At 36.4% G+C, this 24780-nt stretch overlaps 1 protein-coding gene across 12 annotated transcripts in view; it reads left to right on the forward strand.

The window, feature by feature from the left end:
- The first annotated feature begins 1171 nt into the window (after positions 1-1171).
- The window catches only part of kcnt1b (potassium sodium-activated channel subfamily T member 1b), an 82838-nt gene continuing 59229 nt past the window's right edge, over positions 1172-24780 (forward strand). For 10 of the 12 annotated variants that reach the window (XM_044112042.1, XM_044112043.1, XM_044112047.1 and 7 more), the window contains exons 1-4: positions 1172-1291; positions 4328-4360; positions 6167-6215; positions 7756-7923. In XM_044112042.1, the coding sequence (XP_043967977.1) occupies positions 1225-1291; positions 4328-4360; positions 6167-6215; positions 7756-7923 (317 nt within the window). In that variant the 5' untranslated portion in view covers positions 1172-1224. Of the gene's footprint in view, positions 1292-2600; positions 2725-4327; positions 4361-6166; positions 6216-7755; positions 7924-24780 lie in introns of those variants that run through there. The other 2 variants (XM_044112048.1, XM_044112045.1) reach the window with 2 other exon arrangements.

Below are 24780 nucleotides of genomic sequence, written 5' to 3' on the forward strand. Positions count from 1 at the left end.
ACAGTTATTTGCACCAAAAGGTCCGCCAGTAGCTAGGAGAGAAAATGGGTTAAATGCGGACTTAAAACACTGAAGGACAGGTCCCAGTCAATCCTCTCTTCAGCTGAAAACCTGCAAATAAGGGATTATAGTGTGAACATTACCTCTGTGACCTCCGGCCAGCAGCCCCAGGTGATCTCTCAGTCGTCCGTCGTCGTCCAGAAGAAATGAAATCACATGACAAAATTGCACGAGGTCATGAGTAGTTTCGGCACAAAAATTAATCGGTTTTCATGTTTAAATTGAAATTGTTGAACATAAATGAAATTTGTTTGACTTATTGAACTATTAAAGTGTGGACCCTGTCTTTGAAATATGTAGATCAAATTTCAAACTAAATATTAAGTAGGTACAATAAATATGTATGTTGAAATATAAAAACCTTATTTTCACCCCAAAACATTGATAATATTCATCAGAAAGACAAATATTTTAATGCAGATGTATTAATGTCAAAAATTAGTACTAATAAGTAGGTATGTCAACAATGTTTATTAAGCCTAAACTGAATCATTTCCTACAGTCTTTAACTGAAATCCTTGGCAGTCATCTTTCTTTCACAACACTAGTGACTTTAAACCAGGAACTTCAGATTATATATCAAATTCTAGTTACACCTAAATCTCCACAGGTCATAAGACCTCAGCAACTGCTTCAAACAGCACTAAAAAACCCAAAGACTGAAGGATTTACAACAGCAGAATCCTTTTCAGCTCATTGACTCTCAGCAGAGAATCAAACCAATGTGCAGAAATGATTAAGTAATTGGGGGAAAACACAAAACTTCTTAAATCATTTTTAGATTGAGACTAATATGGAATATTTTACTATAAACCACCATTACAGGAAACAAATGACTCAATCACAGTTCTTGATTTAATTGTATAAACATCCACTGATTGGCAGAAGAATCGCATGATTGGCTGTGACGTACAGCAAATCAGACGGATCAAAAGGTGATCCAGAAGTCTGTGGGAATCCAGATTCTCGTCGAGATAAAGCGACTCAGTGAAAGCATGAGTAGTTGTGTGGGCTCCAACATGATGACGCTCAGAGCTCGTTCCCCCTGGAGAATGATGGGCTGAAAAGTGGAGGGACTGAACACAAGGAAGGCGCACACAGAGAGCGGCACGGCTTTTTCCTGAAGCAGCGGCGTCTCCCACTCGCCCTGCCTGTGCGCACAGAATGAATATTTTCTTTAACTTGAGGGGGACTATTGTGAGACAAGTAGCAGAAGACAGAGCTGTTGCAGGTATGTTTTGAAATAAATTACTTTTATTGTCGTGTGTGCAAGCAGAAGTTGTTGCAGACTTGTGGCTTTATAACTATTATTGAATCACAAAGATGAAACAAATACTAACTTGTAATTTGTGCGTTGGTTCTGTTTTGGGGATGCTTTTTGATTAAATCTAGGTTTAAATATTTTACGGTTGCATTTACGCAGTAATATTTCTTGATGTAGAACCGTTGTTGCACTTTCCATCTTTACCACCAGATGACTCTGACTGATGTGGGCATCATTTGAATTTAATGGAGCAACACTGATATTTCACTCTGTTACAGTAACAAGAGGAAGCAGGGTTTTTTTATACAAGAATCGAGATGAGTACTTAAATGAATAGGGGCAGAGATTTACGGCAATAATGTAAGGCCAACTCATTCCACTAAAAGCCCTTTTATGAAAGAATCCCTCTCAACATGAAACGCAATGATTTCCTCAGCAGAAAACGCACTACGTCAAGGTTGTCCAGTAGATGGCGAGACTCCAGTGAGTGACTTCAGGTTGGGAAATCAGCAGCCTTACCCCGGCTATGACTGTTCAAGGGAGGATGCGGACAGGGATGCATGAAAACCGGGAGGACAAGCCGCTTTCATGACGTCCCTGTGTGAGATGCAGAGACAACATGGCAGAGGACTCCAGCGGAGAAAGCTCCAAGATGCGGCTCGGTTTGCAGCTGCTTTTTTAAGCTCACGGTTATTATATAAGCGCGGCTGAAAACGGTCAAACAGAGAATGCGAGCTAATTGGAAAGAAGGAAAATGGAGAAATCAAGTTTTAACCTTCAGCGCGTGGACGAAAAATAGCGTTAGGTTAACACGAATCATCCCTCCGCTAAGTTATGTAGTTCGTCAACAGTAGCAAACAAAGTTGTTGCTAAGCGACGGCGAAGTCTTGACCCCGGCGGTGCATTGGTGGGTCGCGTATTGATATTTAAATTATCTGTCAGATGTGCAGGTAAAAGAGGTACCCTTTAGGATACGCTTCAACCAATCAGCTTTGAGTGCTGGGATTATTATTATTATTTATTAATTTTTTTTTTATTTTGATCAACTAAAACCAAACCTGCTCATGCATCATGCGGGGCAGTATGTAAATATGTAAAACTGACCGTTTCTTTTTGTGAAAAGGATTAACGCTGGATTTGAATGAACCGAATCTTTAAGGTAGCCCCGCTGGACTGAACTCCGGATCTGGATTCCTCCCCCGTACCTCAACCATCATGTAACTGTCATCATTTAGACATGGCAGAGCATTCGCTGGGATTTGCTGATGGAAAACAGACTGCGTTATGGAGACAGTGGTGTATGCACAGTTTATTTAAAGCAGGTTATCTAAACCGAACCTGTGTTTAGGATGATAGGACCTCGGATTAAAACGGGGACACTTCTAGGGGGACACCTTTAGGTAAACAAAGTTGCTCTAAGAAAATTATAAATGTTTTCTCGTGTTTTATCTGGCACAACATTTGCGAGATGGGTGTCTGTATTACTAAATATAATCTGTTTCCTTTTTTTATTGATATTCGTAAATATAGCGTGTTTTCCACAGAAAGTAGGGCATGGAATATTTCCTAGTAGACTACAATCTATTTTTTAAAATCTTTTTCTTTTCAGTTATCTTCAACCTTTACAAAGTCACTCATTTTCATTCCTAAAATTAAGATTTTTTTGTTTTAAGAATGTGGGAAAAAACGTGGACAAGGTGATGTAAAATGTAATCAAAACTTGCTGCAGAATAGGAATCAAAGCATTGCACAATGGCTACAAAGAGAGTAGGGATATCCTGAATTTGGGTTCATAAACTGAAACCTTTAAAGAAAATTTAGGTAAATATTCTCTGAGAATAGTAATTTGAAGACTTATCAGACAAGCATACTACCCAGGAGTTTAAAAGCACTCTTTCAATGAGCTCAGTTTGCCCGTAATTGACTGCAGTAGTTTATAAATGCTGGTGATTTAAAAAAATGTAATTCAATTATTCAGGTAGAAACTATTTCTGCTCCAATTCTGAACAACATTGTTACTGGTATGCGTCTGAACACCAGCGTTCCTCATGCAGTGATGGCACAATCTTTGCTTTAATCAGTGTTTACTTGTGAGCATGAACATCAAATTATATTGTAAAATATGAGAGTAAATTTGAAAGATAAAGAGAATTAAGTCTCCACTACTGAATGTCACTATCTACTTTAGGTCCCATTTAAGCCAATAAATTATGACACTACATTGATTTAATGAACAACTCATATCCAGTGTTTTTTCTTTAGATAGCAGCAACTACATGCTGCACAATAATGCAATTTGAAAGGTCCTGCATGTTTTAGTTATCTCCCTGGTTTAACGCAGCTGGATCAAATGATGGCTCGTTAGAAGGTCTAAGAAGAACACTGACATGCTGAAAAGGTTGTTGGTACTACCAGGGAGAGAACTAAAACACGCAGGATGCCGGCCCTCGAGGACCCACTTTGGGCACCCCTGGTTTAAACCTTTATTGGAAACCTTCCCTGAGATGCTGCTCTTACAAGTGGCAATAAACAACCTCCATGTGTCTTCATGTTGCTGTCAGCCAGTTTTGTTGCAGTGCTATCAGAAGTCACAAGCATTACCCTAAATTTGCAATGCTGGTCAAAGATTTCAACTGTATTTTTTTTATGTTTTTGGGGGGGATTTTGGTGAAAGTGATGCTGCACTGTTATGACATTTCACAAGCTAATTCAGATTCTTTTCATTTTACATTTTTAAAAATAGGTTAGCAATTGTTATAGGCTATTTGCTGTTGTTCAGCAATGCTTGTAAGTTGAAATGGTGCAATAATACTGTAGCTTTAAAAACATAATTCTGAGGACAATTCAGTCTCACTCCATAACACAGCATGTCTTTCTGCACTTAGTTTTGGCCCAAAATGATCGCTTCAAATTGATGCTACATATGTGAAGGCTGAAATGGAATTTAAAATGGTCAGGCCTCTGCAGTCAAATGTCTTCTGTCTTTTTCTTTTCCCTACTCAGATATGGAGAAAAAAAAAGTGTGGCCCTCTGCAGGTAATTGTTGTATTGACATGTGCACAGAGTTGCATGATGGCCTGCTTGAGTCATTTGTCTCAGCCATGGCAATTAAATGTTTCAGGTTGTCTATTCCTTTAAATCCAATGTTACTTAGTCCTGGTGCTAAACTTGTTTACAAAAGGAGAGAGTTTTTCTGATAGCTCAGTAGAAACCTGTCATCTCCATCTGTTTACTTCCTCTGAGCTCATCCACACTTCCAGCATTAATTGTGTTTGTAGTAAAAGGGCTTTCTGCATCCTTTTTCTCTGTAGCTGCACTTTCATTCCACAATTATCAAAAGAAAGATTGTTTTGTCAATTTGCTTCATCATTCAGACTCATGAAACTCTTTATATGTCATAAATGTGTGATTTAAAAATACTTTCAACCATAAAAAATGGAAAGCATATTGCCAATTTATTAATATCACACTTTGATGATTTTTAGGGTTTTTTGGCTCTTTAATCTGATCATACTTAGTCCTTGATGTTGTGTTTTAAAATGTGTCTTAAAGATTTATTTTTCTACAGATGTTGTATCTGACAAGTGTCATAATGTTTTTAACTATTCTTGTCAGAATAAACAGTACAAGCTACAGCCAGCATTTTAAATAGCTTAGTTTAACATGCAGCAAACTTATTTTCATATGATGACAAAGTTAAGTTAGTCTGAAACAGTTGTGAGAATTTGAATTTTAAGCACATCTGCTGGGTTTTACAGATATCAAATTAAGCTGCACAATATTAAGAAAATGATGATCATATCACTTATCAAAATTAACCCACATTTTGATCCATAATCTTTATTTTTCAGTATTTCCTTCAGTCTCTTGCAGTTTTAAGATCATGATTACAAAGAGTTATATTTATTGTGGGCATAAAGGGCAGAAAAAGTCCATGTACGACTTGATAGCCTCCATTAAGTAAACCTCTAAAGAATCGGTTGGGTTTTTCCCCTTAAATTAAGGGGAGATTTCCACATTATGTTAATTTCTCTTTATAGTTTTCCAGCTAGTTTTTTTTTCCACAACATTTATTTGCTGATCTCACTCTGCCCTTCCTCTCTCAGGACTTGTTAGGGTCTTTGCCAGCACTGATGAGGGAGACCATGTCTGGTGATAGTAGCCCACAGGGCTGCCCACACTGTACTGTGACAACCACACAGGAACACAAACACAAACAGATCTGGATGATTAACCTACTGTTTGCCTCGTTGGTGACTGAGCAATGAATTAAAACAAAAGCGATAAAGAAAGTTCCATAAATAGGAGTCTGAACAAATCATTATGTTCAGTGTGACAGCTCATATATTGGGTAGGTGTAGAGTTTAGGTACAACAGAAATAGGTGTCCTATTTTTGAAATTATTTATTTTTCCCCATTTGCTTCATGTGCAGAAAATAGGCTTAGAATCCCCTTGATATGAGGATTCCACCTTACCATGTTTCCATAAATTAAATCATACTGTAGGGTGGGTTTAATAAACATGTTTTCTGTGTAGATAATGGCCAATTAACCCCTCCAGTGTTGTTGCTTTCCTTGTCATCAGGATGTACACCATAAATATATTTGCAGTACAGTGTGTCAGTGTAATTCTTCTTGGTTTGAGGAGCAGCAACCTGACAGAGAGAGAGAGAGCTTGCTTACCTCTGGGCAGTCTTTAGCTGAGAAACAGTTTATGTAATCATATGGTATTCCTGCAAAGTCCTAAAGAAGTGAAAGTTCAATAATCATCTTTGAATCCTCTTGTTTATGCTTCTCCCTCTTCTGTTTCTCTAATTTCTTGCTTCAATCCCCCCCCACAAGAGGCAATCATGAGTCCTCCACGCCGATCATCAAGTTCCCATGGCGACAGGTAATTTCCTGAAGCATTTCCCAACATGTGACTCTCTGATGTGCTAGGAACAGTAAAGAGCAGTGTTTTGAAGTCAAAACTGTAGACAGACATAAACACAACGTGTTGTGGGAGGGTTATTTTTTTATGATTTTCTGTAAATGAACTATCTAACACTTTGTCCACTTTGATGGAAGGGAAATGGTTTGGTGTTTTGAAAAACATTCCTGATATTGCATCAGTATATTTAGTTGTTTCATTAAAAAAGTATGATACAGTGTGCTAGAAACAGCCAACAGAAACACATTTTTGCACAGGGTGATATATTTTAATCTTTATTTTTCAGTTTTGTTGCACATTGTTTACTAGCCTGAAAACTGTAATATTCTGGGAAAGGTATTCCTACCTTTTGAACTCTTCCAGATTATGTAATGTTTCAAGAACAAACCTGTATTGTCTTCACATTTTATGTGTTTGTATTTATCTCCTTTACTCTGTTTTCTCTAATTCAAAACAACTGTTTTCAGAATTCACCCAATTAGTAAAAAAAAAAAAAATAATAATCCTCTTTTGTATAATTTAATCTCAGTCTGAATACTGCCGATTTCCTAAAGCCTCCGATGTTTATTAGAGAACATAAGTGAACACAAAGTTTACTTTTGTTCATGAAGACAAAAGTAAACAGTTAGTTGGTAAAACTATATCTAAAGTGTTCAACTTCTCACAGAGTTCACTGTTCAATTCATTACTTAATATGAAAAGAACAACTGATAACCTACAAAGACAGTAAGTTTTCTTTTACACAAGCTATTTAGAAGAGACAGCAATTTGTTTGAAGTGAAACAACCGCTGCTTATCTCCCGCAGCACACTTTCCCCATTGTTAAACAGCATCAAGGTCAGGGCTGACAGGAAGACGGATGGAGTTAAATACAGAGGAGAAAACCTGTCAGACACAGCAAAACATACGAGACCAGAGTGGAGGTTCATCTTCAACAGTATAACAACCCTAAACATGCAGGTTTAAATAATTTATGTGGCCCAGTTGAAGGCCAGACCTAAATTCAACTGCAAATGTCTAAATACTCTCCATCCGCTGTGACTCATTCTGAAATATTTTGTGAAGACTGAGCAGAAACTTCAGTCTTCAAATGGATAAAGCAGGTAGACAAACACTGTACCTGAAAAGAGTTGGAGCTGTAATTAAAGTGAAAAGTGATTTCTACAAATTCATGCAACACCTTTCAGGCTTAAATGTATCGTATATTTGAAAACCATGTGTCATTTTTAAAACCATGCACTACTTTGTGCCGATCTGTCACATAAGATACTAGTAAAATACATTGAAGTGTTTTTGCCTAAAAGTTAAAGGACTAATAATACTTTTACAAGGAGCTTAAAAACCTCCATTTATCATGAAGATTCTAATCAACCTAATTTATCACACTTATATCTTACTAGCACATAAGGTTTCAGTGTAAAATTATGCTAAAATGTGACAGTTACTCTACAAAAGCTTGCATGTTGATGGAACAGGTGCTGCTCTGCTTCTTGTTGTGCAGGTCCTCCTCTGAGACGCTGCAGAAAAACAATAGCAGCAACTCTGGTGTTATTCTGGATATCTCGTCTCTTAAGTTGGCAGATGTGGATACAGAGGTGCCTCCTCTTCCACCTCGCTACCGCTTCAGGGACCTGCTGCTGGGGGACCAGACGTTTCAGAATGATGACAGGTAGCAGGAAAAGCTTATATTTATTGTGCTATAACATCTGATTGCTTGTCACGGGATATTTCTAGACTGGCCTCTGTGCACGGGTGTATTCTTCTCTCCTAGGACGAATATATTAAGTGAGGTCCACAACACTACTCGCTCTTTCTTTTTTATTTATGGCTTTGCTACATTTTCCATGATTAGTTTTTCTTATGAGCCCTTTGAGACAGCAGTAGGACCTTATCTTTTAGTTTTATGTGTAGTTAAAATAAAACATAGAAAGTAAACAGAGCTGTAAGAGGCTCCTTTAGGGAAAAGGGTCTTACTATTCTTCAAACCTTGACTGCTTTACACTTAATACTTGCAAAATGGCAGCAAAGAAATTAACTTTTTGGATGATTTAATAAACCTTCTCTAATTACTTTTCACATTTTGAAATCTTTTTGGTGCTTGAAAGACAGAGAATTAAGCACAATGAATTCTGTATTAAAGTAATTTGTCACTGAAACAACAGAGCCATAAACTGAACAGACTTAGCCGAAAAAAGCTAGAAAAACCAGACTGTGCCTTTTTTTTATTTTTCCTTTTTAATATGAATTCTTTTAGAGCAGAAAAAAAACATTGTGCTTGTAAGCTATTATGCGCCACAGTTACTAGTGCTGGGGATTATGGGTGTCTTTTAACACTGGAAGGATGTTTTGTCAGTGCTGTGGTTGGGGAGGCAGACCAACAGATGCTGTTTATGACCCATGAGAGGAAGAATTAGCCTGAACCGCCGCTGAGTACCCCAGGACCTCTCCATGGTGCTGAAATGAAGTCATTTCACTGAAGGATCAGCAGTCGCTGTTTCTCTGGCCAGAAAACAGAAGACTGCTGTGTCGCTGTGTTATTGTTTTGGTATTAGCAATAAACCTGGTTGTTTTATACATGTTAACTTGTACTTTAATCTACTAGCTGGATATGACATAATCATAAAAGAATGTTGCCTCATGGACCAGTGTGAGCAGGTCTGCATGTAGACCAGAGGAACAATTAAAGAGAATATATCTCAACTGAATACCTCATTTAGGCTTTTTTCATGTACAGATGTGGTACTTTTACTTACAGTTTGTTTGAGATTTCTTTCTTTTGCATCTCCTTTGTGATCTTGTTGAATCATCCATCATTCGTTTATAATACACAGATATATGATATAATAATTATTATTAAATTAAAACGAAAGTAATTTGGCATAATAAGCATCACCAACAGTAAAAATATAGCTTTGTGTGTTTTCTCTTTAAAGTAGACCCTTACCTTAATTAACTGAGATTTCCAAAAGACTGTCACCATTTTTTTGTGACAAACAAACTTGCACTTTTCAAAATGATAAAACAGAAGACTTTACTGTAATACATTCAGCTTCTTATATCTGTAATGTATACTTTTTGGTTGTGAAAGCAGGTTTGTTTATTCTCAACAGAAGTCATGTTGCAGTAAAGACACTGTGATTTATTTTCGGTTTTCTGAGCTGAATGAAAAATAAATATGATCAGATTTCAGTTTGAGTCAGAACATTTATAAGTAAATATACGATTCTGTTTACCAGCTCTGCCGCTCTCCTGCCTATGTGTGTTCAGTCTCTCTGTGTCTCTGGGGCTTCCTGCTGTAAATTGTTGCCAGTCGGTTTTCTATCAGTGTGAGGCCTTTGTCTGCACATAGCATCTAGAACGGCAGGGCTTTTGACCACCCCTCCCCCACAAATGGTCTTTTTGCTTTCCCAATAGGTCCAGTGATTTCTCTGTTGGCAGGTATATACTCTCCAGTGGTGCGTGCCAGCTTTTTTCTTTAATGTTGAAAAATGTATCAATGGCTTGAATGTAGAATGGATAAATTCAACAGTTTATACATATAGAAGTAAGTCAGGTATTTATTTGAACTGACTCTTTTATTTATGCTTTGTTCCATGTTGTATATATTGTGATTATTTGGCTCATATGAATGTTTCCTCTTGTTAGTTCCTGTTTTTGCTGATCACTTTTTAGCTCTGAAGCGTAATTGCAGCTTGTTGCTGGGCTACCAACAAATGACTGGTTGAGAAAATGCTGGCATCCACATATATCTGTATGTGTATGTGTGAGTGTATGTATGATGGATGCAACCACAGACCTATATCATTCTCGGACACAGCCAAAAATTGCATTATAGAGGAGACTTTGCTTCCTCAAATAAAATAAGCTCAGTTTCACATGCTTATGTGCAGGAGTGGGCAGTTTCCTAATTCCTGAAGTGGAATTTGAAACCATGACACCGAGCTTGACAAGCAAAATTTTTTCTTAAATTTTTTTATCCATTAAGAGGTCCATTAATTGTGATGCAAATTTTTAGTTTATTTACTGTCTGTCGGATTGCAGTGCATGCAAAGAAGGAGAATCGGCAGTCCAGCGCTCGTCTTTTTTTCTTGTATTTATTGCGCTGGGTGTTGAGTAGAAGGCATAATGGCTTCCAGGTTATTATCAGGGGCAAGTGCCCGCTCACTAAGCACATTGTTATTTCTAATGGTGTTGGCAAAACATTAATGCATTACTAATACCAACAAAAAAATTAAATAAAGCAGATTCTTTCTTTACATTTCTGTTTTACATCCACTTGTTTTCACTAATTCTGACTATAGTATTCATTACAAAGCGAACAGATCAAAGCAGCAATCTGTGGAAAAACATTCATGGTCACTGCTTATTGCATAATTTCCAAGCTTTCACTATGCATTGCTCAAATCCTGGCAGTTTATATCTTACAACACACATGAGTTAAAAATGAAAAAATTTGTTTTATGATTTAAAAAAAATGGATCTCAGGAAAAACATTGAGGTGTAACAGGATGTCTTATATGTGAAATGCAGTCAGTAACAAAATCCATGCTGCTTCCATTGACCATTACTCTGTGTCAGTCTCTGAACTCGTTAGGAAACGGGTGCGGACTGCAGCAGCAATGTCGTGTTTAGAGACGCAGATATTAAACAAGTCTATTGGGATGGGAGGTAAAATCATGGCTTCTTTTTGTTTTGTAGAAATCATCTTATTATTGGAAAGACTGACTGAAGAGTTGCCAGCCGATAAATGTGTTCTCTACATTTTTTCTGTTTCGGGTTAGTCTTTTCCGCTTTGTCACTAACACTCACTAACACTTACACAATAATATAAAATGGGCCTGCTTGGTAGTTTGCTGATTTCATCCGTGTTTTGTGTCATTGAGTTTTCCATTTAAGCAAGCAACAAAGAAGCTGCTTCTCAAAACACCACTTTCATTTTACATGACAAACACCAGTAGGATGCATTACCCATTTGTGTTGGAATTGCCCCCACTGGAGCCCTGATTTACAATCCATTGCAAATTAGCATCTGGTCGCAATTAGAAAATAGCACGGTTAAACTGTTTAGGCTTCTGTGAATTATCCCAAAGTTTTGCAAATCATTTCCACTCAAGCTGAAATGAATTTTCTCATTTCGAAGATAACTAACTTAGTTTGCGAAGGGTAGTAGAAATTAGTGCGGGTTGCAAAATGACTTGATTATCAGACTTGTTATTGAACACCACAGCTAATATAAGCATTAACCAGGTCAAAAGTGCATGTTTGTTTTTCTTCTGCCTTTGTTTCTCCTGGCTTCTTGCTCTTTTATTTCTTTTCCACTTGTACTTGCACTTTAAAGAAAAACCATTATACACACTATTCCTCAGTCCTGTGATGTCTCATGCAAATTCTGCTTTCAACATCCTGACTGACTTTGTTTACAGGTAAACTAATGACCTGTGACAGAAACACAGGAAAACACATGAAAAGTTATATTTTTCATCTTAAACATAATATTTCATTTCAGTGACCTAACATTTAAAAAATGAGGATTATGAACTGAAAACATGGGCTCTTGCTGATTATACTTACACATTTATCTGCCTTGCCAACTCCTCCCTTCTTTCTTCTCATAGAATAGAGATAAACACAGTTAAATTCTGTATGGACACGTCATTATTGGATTTTAAATCACTGAGAATCTATTAGTTATGTATTTGATTTGTATATTTTTAAGAACTAATTGTTGGTTGTTTTGAGAATTAGATCATGGATAGCAACTCCAGGTCAACATGCTTATGAATTATTATCAATCTTAAAAGACCAACGTGAACTTCAAAAGAAAATGTAAGGAATACAGAATAAAAATCTAATTATAATGATGAAACCACTGTTTCTTAGGACAATAAATCCATCGATTATTGAATCCTGAAACTAACTTTGCAGTAGAATTCAAAATGATGTGAAGTTCAACCTTATGAAAATACAATGACCTATGAAATTCCTCTGTTTTATTCCCTTTCGCTTTAGTGTCCAACACGACGCTGTATATATTATCTCTGATACAACCAGTGGTAAAGAGGGTACAGCAGCAGTGCATGTCTCTGACTGCCAGTGGCCAGATGAGAGATAATTAGTGCCAGCAGTCGGTCTCTGCCAGCTACCTGTCCTCTGGGATCACCTCTAGGCAGAGGTGGAGGTGATTTATATCTGCCCAGAACTATTGTGGTTGCAAGTTGGGCTGTAAAGAGGTCGAGTGTAATTGCATGGGGCCTGCTGGGGCAGTGATCCAGATTGTGAGGGTATCATTTGCTGGTAAATCATGAATTTTATTGTATGTAATTGTGGTTTATCTTTACCATCAGTTTAAAACCTTTATCTGCTTCTTTATTGGTTTTGAGAAGTCATCCAGTTGATTGTTACAGCTTGATAGTTGAAGGTCTCCTTCTAAAACCTTGTTTTATTCTTCTTTTTTCTTTTTACCCCAGCATTGTCCATGGGATTTGAGTGCGTTGATTTGTGGTCAGCCCTTTCAGTCATGTTAGCCTCTGTCCACATAGAGGCCGTATTGCGTATATCTGCAAAGGGTTTTAGTTGTTTAGGCTGTGAATCCACACAGATTGAGTGGCTTGGGAAACCAGAAACGATCATTTTTGAAACCAAGTTTCAGAGTAGATACATTTCAGAATGCTGGTTTGGTCATATCAGCCATGTCTTATTTAAAAACAGTGACATCATAACTCCATCTCAGGCTCCTCACTCTCACAAATAACAAAAATGGCAGCATTCAATATTTTCTGTATCATTCTGTGCCAGTGTTACAGCGCCACCAATTGGTCCGGCATACCAACAACATTATTTTCCGTGCTGCTGCATCCTGTCATGTGGACGCACATTTTCTTTCTTAATCGGTATACATTGCTTGTCTCAGTTTGTTGAAGGTCTTGTGACCAATTTGTAACTCATTCATGTAAGATGAGCGGCTTCTGGATTTGACTGCATGTCAAATCATCTAAAAGAGACAATGATATTTTTACTCTTTAGCCATCGTTTAAAACTTTTTGAACGTTTGTACATTTAGTCAAGTTCCAACCACATAGTCCAATGCATTTTATTAGAATTTTTTGTGCTTGACCATTCACAAGACGTTGATAGACAGATGTAAACACTTGATTAATCTGATGTAGAATGATCAAACAATCCTCAGATGATGTCTCATTAGTTTAATGATCTTCTATTCAACAGATCTATGGAGATTTTCAAAATGCAGTGATCATACAAAATAAATCTATATGAATCTTAATGTTCCCTATAGTTAACATTTAGTTTAGCTAAGGGGAAAATGTAGCAAATGTGTCCATTTCTCCTCCAAAGTATTTCAGTGCATGTTGCAGACCTTGACCACACTCCCTCCAGCTTTAGTGTCTTAGAATACTCTCCCTCTGAAAGTGTAAAAAAAATAAAATAAATAAATAAACTGTTACAAAAGAAAAACAATTCCTTGGTTTGATATTCTGTGCCCATCAGATGTGTATTGACTACAATCATCCTTCCCCAGGCGGACAGCAATACTGTAAGCCTCTGCAAAGTTTTTCTGCACGGATTTCATCTTCCTATCAACTCTGACCAGCTTGCCTATTGTTACCAATTACTGTAAAAAAAAATCACAATCCAGAAAAGGGGGGATGTGTAGTGTAAGTTACAAATATAACATTTTGAAAGATATATACCCTGCCCTCCATTTAATAGTTATGGATTATATTGTGTTATTATAGAACATAAAAATTCCTAATAAACTGCTCTGAAATTGGTGGTTGTGACATAACAAAATGTAAAATGTTCAAGAAATTAAAATTTGTCATTTGACAAACATTATCCTGTGATGGTCTGGTGACCTGTCCAGGGTGACCCCGCCTCTCGCCCGGAACGTTAGATGGGGATTGGCACCAGCAACCCTCCCGACCCCATTAGGGACAAAGGGTGAATAGAAAATGGATGGATGGATGGACAAACATTATCCTTTAACTAGAATGTGAAATGTCCAGCTCTTAAAGTAATAGCAACTTGAGAATCAATCTTTGACCAGAGCATGAATCAAAGCCTCTAATATTATTTCTCAGTAATTCCATTCTCACACACTCTCATAACGTTGTTGAAGAAAAGAAAAGCAATTTCCTGTGCTGGCCTCAGGAGAAACTGTCCCTCCTAAAATGACATTTCAGCATGTGGATGAGCTGGAGATTGAATCCCCGGCTCTCCGATTAGTGCACAGATGGTTTGAACCACCTGTGCCACAGTACAGCAGTTACTAATATCAGCTGTATTAAAAAAAGTTAAGTACGTCCATACAGCACATCAAATGTAATAAAACTTATATTGAGCTGCAAAAGTTTTTGTCGTCAGAAGTTTTCAGAATAACTTGGAATTTAGTTGAATTGATTGAGATTAATTGTGAGGTTGAGGAGTAAATTGCAGCTTTTTGCCTTAATGATCATCCTCCTTTTTATATGAGTAAATCGTAAAGAATAACTCTATCAGTTCTGCCTCATATCCAGTCTAAAGTAAGTTGGACTACAAGGCGAAACCCAGTTATTGCTGGTAGTATTTGGTTTTTAAATAACTAAGTGGGTTTTGTTTATGACATCTGATGTGATGATTATTCAGACTACCAATAAACTCCAGACTTTGATTGAGGAGCTCAGTTGAGTTTGGGTTGAACAAACAGCCAAAGCTCTAAAAGTTGTTTTGGTTTTATCTGCCTTTATAAATCTTACACAAGTTGAAGAATCTATTCCGATGCCTGTTTATGTTAACCAGGACCAAAGCATCATTGACTTCCAAAAATCTAATATTCAGGAGTTTTCTGAGGGTAGTAATATTTTTTTTTTCCAAGTGTGTCAAATGCTATGACCAGAAAATACTGATAGAGAATAACAGAAGGCACTGGAAATCCAGACATTTCCATAATAACATTTCCTCTAACTTTAGTCAGTACTAAATCTCAGTTTGTACTTTATGCTAATTTGTGCTCCACAAAGATTTACTTTTAATAAACAATACATTTTGAAAATATATATGTATATTTTTATGAGTGATTGTGTACTTAAGCTATCAATTCATGCATTTTAGGAATTCTAACATATCCAGTTCTACAAGTTGTTTTAAGTTCACACCATCCCGCAATGTAAATTCTTACAAAACGGCAGGAAGTGTTGTCAAATGAGTTGATAACTGAGGTTCATAGACTGAGCTTTAGTGACTTTGCAAAAAATATTGCTCTAATTTTTATTCTATATGTCTAAAGCTGGTGGAAAGACACTAACCCAAAAGATTTCCATTTGTAATTGCAAGAAAATTGAGTTTTACAGTGACTCAAGGAGACTGAATACAAATCTACACCACAGATTTGTTTGTACAGTCATGTATTATAATATATTTTATTGCTTTTTTCAGGAAAATAAAAATATCAGCATCATCTTGAATTTTATTATTCATGAACTGTTTTGAAAACCATGTATAATTTCCCTTCCATTTCACTACATGCACTACTTTACAGAAGTAATGCATAGCCCAAAGTTAGCATTACAATAACAATATTTCAAATAAAATTCAGTTTTTATCTTTATGTAGATTTGTAAGCAAAGCTGTAATGTTATCATACTTTAAAAAGCTACTAGCTATGATCTTAATCTTATCTGCATATCTTGGCTGATGCTCCTAGTTCAGCTAGAAGTAGTTATCTAAGGCTGATAACGTTTTGCATCTTCAAAGTAGTCGAGTTTTACTTTCCTCTAAAGTTTTACTTTCACCAAATCACGTGTGAATCAGCGCCTGTCACTGAGAATGAAATTGCCAGAGCTTGCTTTGGCAAAGTTTGTTGACATTTGTCACTTTTACAGTATCATGCCCTTCTGTGCTGCTAGAATCAGTGACTTCTTGTGCTGTTGTCTTTGTTTCTCCAATGTGGAAATGAGAGTACAGTTTGAATCTGTGCAGGCATGTGCATGAGCGCGTGCATGTGCGTGGGTGTGTATGTGTAGTGCATGAAATATCCTTCCTAGATTGTCATTATTATAAGGGTTGAGTGTCAGAGGGCTATAATGACAACTTGAGTGTGTGGGAGCTGAAGAGGAACAATCAAGCCGAAGCTATGTGTCTGACAAGCAATTAGTGTGTCAGATCGCGTGTGTGTGTACGCGTGTGTGTGAGAGAGAATCAAAGAATCAAAGTGTGGGTACAGTAGTGTGCACACCTGTGGATCTGTGACGGAGTGTCTTGGCTTCTTTATGTGAGCTAATTTCTCACACTGTCATTCATGAAAGGGGGAAAATCTTTTTCAGAGTCATAAATAGAAATTAGGCTCCACATACAGGCACATCTCAAAATGTGAATACCACTAAAAAGTTTACATTATTGCATCTTGAAATGTTAAACTAATAATTTAATTACACACAGAATAATCTGTGAATTTATGCCTGTTAATTTTGATGATTATAAGTTTTAGATAATGAAAAGGAGAATATCACAAAACAGAAAATAAAAGATTTTTTTAACATAGAAATATCAGCCTCCAGGAAAGCTTCTCTTTGTACTGCACAATCATTGTCTGGGACTATTTTCACATGAAGTATTGCAACAATGTCTGTTTTATGCAGTATGACATAAAACACACTAACACAGTTTTTTCTTCCACTCAACTTACCATTGTCAGACTTTGATAGTCTCCTGTATTCCCTGTGATTTTTCTAGACCATAAATGGACAAATGTTTGCATGAAAGTGATTCTGTTTCTTTGTCTTATGGAATGTTATTTTTTCTCATAAGCTGAAGTTCAGGTGTTATCTATGAGTATAATCTTAAGGTAATGATAAACATCAGTCTGATGAATCCAAGTTTTAAGTTAACTTTTTTTAGTTGAATTACAGAAATGTTTTGAGATGCTCTTGTATTTTACATACCTTCATATAAAACCTCTGTATGTCTGTCATTACGTTGGGGGTTTTCTCGTCTAATCAAGGCAGTGTGTTGTTGACACATTGTAAACAGAGTGAACACTTTTAATTAGTCACTTAATCAACTCTTAATAGCATCTTCAGTGTCAAAACGTGGCACTTGAAAGGAAGATGAAACACTAATGCTGACAGCAACAGCTACCCTCTGACATTGGTTTCTCTCTGGCACTCCTTTTGTTTTTTTGGATGTTTAATATAGAAATTTGTTTAAATTCTACATGAAGCAAAAGATATGATGTGATGTAAACTTGTTGGATGTTTTTCAAAGCAGCCCAATTCTAATGATACTGTAAATCAAAATGACATGTTCGATTAAAGGGGTTTCTGGTTGACTCCGCCAGATACTGTTATCCAGAGTCATAAGCCCAAATAAAATGTCCTCAGACAATAGTCATGCGCTGTTGGCAGCAGCTGTTTTGTTTGCACCGATTCTGTAGCACAGGGGTCTGCTGGGACTCAATGCCTGCATTATTTTCATCTCAGTATGTTTACGAGGCTGATAATTCTGGGAACAAAGACAAACACAGAAATGAGGCGCAGTAAAGCCAAAAACCCGCAGGAACGCAAGGATTATGTCGATTATAGATAAGAGAAAGGAAGAAAATGGGAGCAGATATAATAGCTACTGAAAGTTCTGAATAAATAATATGTTTTGTGATAACTGAGCACCTGATTTCATACAGTTTATCCTTACATTTAAAAATCAAGTCCAAATAGATAAAACACAGTGTGATAAAGCACATTCTAGATCATTCTTTTGATAATTTGCTTATAGCCTGTAAGAGCTACTCATATTTGAATCCAATTTAGTAATGTCATCAAAAAGATTTTCTGCTTTTTAAAGTGGCTGCTGTTTCTGGCTACTTTTCTGTTTCTGTGGAGCAACTAGAGCTTGCAGTTCAGACCATAGGTGGTATTAGTCATCACCATCAGCACAGAGTGGGTGGGCGACACTGAAAGTCCTCCAGACTTGTTCTCATCAGCAGCCTAATGGCTGTGTCTTAAACATGTTGTTAGTGCAAGGGTTATTGTTGTTACTGCTGTGGAACAGAAAACCCAAATACGTCCGCATAATGTTTTTAGATTATGCTGAGTATTGTGTAAGGGTTTTTTCTTGAGCCTATTGCTGGGAACATAAACAATCTGTTTAACAGTGGTCGAAGGAAATTTGTTACAGACATACTCAAGTTGTGAAAATATAATTTTTAGCACTTTCTGTTCTGATTTATGTCTCCCAAAGGGCTTTTAATCGTCTACATGTGGGATTGTGTGAACATTTCAGTGGCTTTGGGCATGTCCCAGGAGATTAACACACATGGGAAGGTTAATTAAAAGTAGAATCATCAGGGGACAGGCTCTGAAAAGAGAGAACAATCTGTATTTATGTACCCTATAGAATTAGTTTATCTTCTGCACCATTACAGAAGATAATGGTCCAGTCCAACACTTTGGATGGAATCATCTGATGCATTTAACATTTAACTCCACTGCTTTGTCTTGCCCGTGTAATTAAGATCAGTGGAGGTGATTTTGTCAGGACTTAATGTAATGATGGAGGCAGATCATTGGAGAGGATTTTGGTATTCTGGCTTTTTGTACAGCTTTCACCCATGGATGCACAAGCTCTAAGAAATGGCTTTATTAATCCAAAATAGTTTCCTCTTATATATAATAACATAGAATTAAAGTCAGTTACAACTGTCTTTTCTTTCTAGCTTTTTAAAGTAGTTTTGAATCAGTCCATCTTCAGTTGCCTGCTTTTCTTTTCTTTTTTTTTTATTGTCCAAAGCAATTAGGGAAATGTGTCATAATCACTGTCGCATTCTGCTTTGCTGATCATGGATTTGCAGCATTAGTGTAGAAAACGCCCAGTAGCAGCCTTTTAAACTCACGACTCCACTGCCTGTCATATTGCACTCACCAAATGTTACTCAGGATATTTTCTTTAAATTCACTTTCTGTCAACATGAATTCAGACCAGCACTGTTTCAAAACTATAAGCACCATTGCTACAAAATTGATTCAAATCTCCTGCCTAAAACTGATGATGGAATGATGGAATTAATTTGGTGGGAAATATTTCAGTATTTGATTATTATAGTTATTGTTAAATTTCTCACCAGATGCTCAGCTGATTCTTAAAACTGCAGTAGGTGATTTATTTAGTTATTTATTTTAAAAAAATGAGCTTCTCTGGTTCTTCACTGTGGTCCTATTGCCATCTGCAGAAACAACCAGTCAGAGCCAGGATGAATTTCTTAGTTGACTGTATTTGTTTATAGATATTTTTGCCGTGCTAAATACTCAGCAAATACTGTGGGAGATATCTGCTGTATCTAATTATTAAGCAATAGTTGCTTCAGCTCAGTGTTGCTTGTCCTGTCCCTGCATGTTAATGTGTGTTAGGCACATAGGTTAATTAAAAGAAAAACAGAAATGGAAAGAGATGTCATTTTTAATTGCCCTAAAATTCTGCCAAGTAAGTGGCTTGATAGACAATTTTATAAGCAAGCAGTGAAACTCTGAGGGAAGTGTGTCATAATGCTACAATTAGAAGTAGATCCAGGCTGAGGAACGCTGGGACAGAGATGGTTTTGGTGTCAAAGATTCTTTCATTTAATCATATCATTATTTGATTGCATGTTTATAGTTAGGTAGCCATAAACTTCAGGGGTTTTAGATTTCTCCTACATAAAGAAATCTTTTGAAGCAATCTTTGGATTTATCTTTTCTAAGATTCCTTACGAATTTGCCGTTTTCTAGAAATGTTTTCTTAATAAAAAGATACTTTTACTATGCCAGACCAGTGTATCGTGATAAATGTGAGCCATGGAAATAAGAGAGGGAAGTGTGTTAGGCTAAAAGACTTGGTTTGTGTTTGTTAGAAAATATTTGAAACGTTCTCAATAAAGGGCGCCGTATCACAAATAATTGTTTCAGGTGTGATTTATCTATAATTTGGTACAAGTCAATTTTATTTATATAACATTTTCCAAACACAACTGTAACCCAAAGTGAAACACAATAAAAAAAAAAAAAATAAAAGATTAAATTCCATAATGCAATACAAAATAAGCTGTGCATCATAAAATATGCAATGCAAATAGGTATGAGTAAGGAACTTTTTATTATTTCATGATGAAATGATGAAATAGTATGAAATGGGAATTTGACTGGCTTTGCCTTTTTTTATATATATAGTTATTTTTTTATTTAAGTATAATATTTAAACCTCACATCTTATGATTTACAGCATAAGAAAAAATAATGCAAAGTTATTTTTAAAAACAGCATATCTTCACCCTCTGAAAAGTAACGGCCTTAGATTTTGCCAAGGAAGAAAAAAAAATCTACCTCTTTTTGAGCCAAAAGATGATTTAGGGAGGAAAAAACAACAACAAAAAACAAGCTAGGTCATTCTCAATATTGGGAACAATATTGAGATTTAAAGAAATCTAGAATCTACAAGAAATGTATACATTTATATATTTTAATATATATTTATATACATATACGGACGCACAAAGAGAGTTCTGCTTCATGCAAGGAGCATAAAAGGGCATAACAAAGGTTCAACAAAAGGATCTAAAGCACTCGGAGACATTTTGCAAAAAAGACAGATTTAAATTAAATTAAATTAAATTTGAAGCAGTCGCTGTCTGTAGGACACTCGTCTAACAAAAGTGAACATTCCCACTGCCTGTCATTTCTTACAGATTACGCAAGGTTGCAGCAAACAAATGGGTAGTTTAGCCTTTTTGCACAAATGAGCCACAGGCCACGAAGCAGCAGAGAAAAAAAGTAACTGGCTGTGTAGCTTGGAAGTGTGTATATATGTAAGACTGCCAGTGTCATTGGCTAGACTTCTTCTTCCTCTCTGTGCAACACTGTGCTCAGGCAGACAGCTCGCCCACAGCAGCACCAGCTCACCGCCCTAATATGTTTTGACAGAGGAAGCATTACCACAGCTCTCATTGCCCTTATGCAGTAAAGCGGGAGCTGAGGCGTGCCCTGTGACTGTTGAAGACTGATGGGATCACGAGCTAATTGATCATCTTCAACCTTCTTAATGAGCAAAATAATTCTCCCCGGTTTGAGCCAAAAACAAGATATTTTTCCCATTTATTTATATTTTATAACTATTTATCTAAAGCAACTATAGTGGATTTAAATCAGTCATTCTCAGTATTTTTTACTTCATAATGTCAGACCTTTGGCAGCTATGAGACATCAAACTTCTGTGTCTCCATTTTTTTGTGCCATCATGTCAGAAGATAATTATGATCTTGCAGAATTCATGAAGCTACTCCAGGCATTTTGAAGATGATATTTTTCCCCCTAAGCTCTGGCCAGTGTTTAGCTAACATGTCTTGCTGCTTCATGTCAATATCTGTCATATCCCTGCACTTAATATCTGCATCAGGGTTAACCTTGGGGCAGACATAATGTGTATTAATATGAAGTGTGAGTATGTTTGATTTATCATGCTGCATTAACCTTCCCTTGTATTGACGCTCAATTTGTTATTTTTTTTCTCATTCTGCTTCATTAGTGTTCAATTTGTAAATTATCGTGTAAATTGTTGCTACGCCTGGAAAGAAAGAACAGGTTTGAGGAGCTGATCTACAGGTTGTGCATCGGTGCAACCTCACAGAAAACAAAACCTAGAGCTATACTGCCATCTGTCATTAGCTGTACAACACATGAAGCAAACGGTGACTTTAATTTTTCTCTCTCTCGCTCTGTTATGAGATCAGCAACACAGCGTCTGTAGTTCTTCCTTTAGCCACACAGTGTCTCTGTGCTCAAGTGTGTTCTCATTTTTGTTTCTGATTAACTTTCTTAGATCAAACATTTTCATTATTTAATACTGGTGTTGTCTCTTGTTTATTTCTAATTGTTAGCTTAGCCCTTAAAGGTTTGACACTATTAATCCCAGAGAGAACATCTATACTTTAAAAGTTCAACTTTTTATTGAATTCATTTGACTTAAAACTCAACCTTTAATTTCAGAGAATCTTTTTTTTAATAAAACACCAGAATTGGCTCATATGTTGTGAATACTTTATACAACAGGGCAGCACGGTCATTTACTTTAACTTTTTACAATCCAGTACAGGATGAGAAGGAAGCTCATTGGTTAATCTCAGATTTTCTCTTCTCCTCAGCTCAACCCACAGAGATTTTTAGGATTTGGGATGTGTAAAAAACATTTGAGACTGAGTTGGTCATGGGACAGGTTTTGTTTTGTTTTGTGTTTGTTTAACCCTTTCTAGAGTGATTTTCCAATATGTTTTGGATAATTATTTTGCTGAGTGAAACCACGATGACTCATTTTCAGTGTACGGGGAGAGTCCACATAATTTTAACTCAAAATCTCCTGGTACTTGAATAATTTAAGTACCAGCCATTCACACTAAAACCATTTCTCGATCCCTTTCTAGACAAAATGGTCGCCAGGTCAACAGAATATGGGTCAGTCTTTAACTAAAATAAAATAAAAGACAAATTCTTTGTGCTGTTCATATTTTGTATTAGTGAGGGTTGTATTATGCCACACGAGAATTTTTTGCATTCTTAAAACAACTCGATTTTTTCAACCTAAAATTATCAAAATTTGCTAAATAATTCTGATTGTGCATTGAGAAGATTTAATGCAGTTCAAGCAGCACATAGTGCTATGGGAAAAATAAGAAGGCAAAATATAATTTCAAGGTTGTAAAACAAGAACCAGTGGTGGCAAAACAAATCCATAGCTATTGAAAGACCAGCAGGATGTGTAGCTCAAGCACATTTATCTCTTTCAAAAAATAAAATAAAAATCCTGAAAAGAGAAGTGCAGTGAACAAGAGAAAAACAAGATAGTGGCAACATATCTACCTCTGAAATGGGAACAATGACCCAGGAATGACACCACACCGAGTTGAAATTGAAGGTCAGAAGAGCAGTGGGAAATGCTAAATGTTCTGCATGATACTTTGACTTTCATTAATAGGTGCTGGAGCAGCTCTCTATATGCAGTATAATAGATCGGCATTAATACTGTGATAAAACCTGGAGTTTTAAGAGAAAATCTACTAAACTAAAGTCATTTCAGTCCAGGAAACATAATGATGTAAACACCAATCTTTTTCAAAGATACTAACGGCTCATAGATAGAAGAGATCTCATATTTGTTTGCTTCAGCGGATACATCTCCCAGACCCCACATCCAATTGGGGAGTAAATAATCACAGTCCCATCTCCTGCATCCCAGCATAACCAGATGGGTAATGTGTTTCCTGGAGGCAAAACTCAAAATATCAGAGGATATGGAACGGTGGAACAGTATGTTCCACTGAACGTACTGTGTGCCAGGTGCTTCCTAAATGGATTAGCTGTGGAAGGTGTGCCTGTGCAGAAGATGCAGCATTATTAGGAACAAACATTATAAGGAAGAAAACATCATCTAGCAAACTCTAGGTCATTAGTATGGCAGACAAATTGAGAATGGAAAATATGTATGTGTTAAAAGAGATTTAGGGAACTATCAGTGGCTTTTTTGTTTTTAGATTCATCAAACCTTGTTATTAGTGGTGGTTAGCTAACACTGTCAGTTGTATTACAATATGCCACACATGTGAATTGTTTGCATTTCCTCAAATCCAGGCTTGAATGTTTTATTTATTTTTTGTCTATTCAACTGTTCAGACACAAATCATGTCAACTGAACAGCAAATCAACTTAAGCAGAGTCTCCATTGCATTTTTTCTTTTTCTGATTGATAAGATCAGCGCACTGTTGACCTCAAAAACAACAGAACGTTTAATTTTCTCGGCTCTTTGCTCTTATTACAGCTACAGTGAGGAAAATTAGATCAGTTACTCTTTAGTAAACCAGTTGTTTGTCTCTCACGTGTACCAATAGGCATCACCACACCCATTTTACGTGAGCAAAGGCTCAAAGAATATCTTCTGTGCACCTGTACATTTTATAACCAAATTTCAACAAAACGTAGTGATTTAACAATAAAACGGCACCTTAAAAGATTCAGAGAAAGATTATTTGATAGAATATAAAGGAATAAGTAAATGGATGCATAGTAAATCCAGTTTAGATATGAATCATTTCTGAACTTTGTTTACTAAACTTGCTTTTCCAAACTTGAAAATCAAAAATTTGTTCTCCAACTTTAAAGAATGAAGTTTTACAAAGAAGATATTCTTATACTGAAGAAGCAGGTATCAGAAACATTCCTCTGAATGTTGCTTGTTTTATTAGCGTCAAGCAGCTTCTGCATATTTATTGCAGGTTAGTTGCTGCACATATATGTAGTTGATTTGATTTTAAAAGTAGCTCTTTTACTATTTATTTAAAAGCATTATTGCATCATATGTTAAAATGAAATGTGATTACATTTAAATTATATAGGAGTGGCATATGCTGCATTTCCTGTCCTTGCTCTTTCAGAAATTGCAGTTGCATGATGATGATGTTTGCATACCGGCTGATCTGTGTTTCTATGCAAACCAGCAGGACCATGCCGTGGGGTGTTT

Source organism: Gambusia affinis, linkage group LG03 (assembly GCF_019740435.1).
Source record: "Gambusia affinis linkage group LG03, SWU_Gaff_1.0, whole genome shotgun sequence".
In the NCBI taxonomy this organism is placed as follows: domain Eukaryota; kingdom Metazoa; phylum Chordata; class Actinopteri; order Cyprinodontiformes; family Poeciliidae; genus Gambusia; species Gambusia affinis.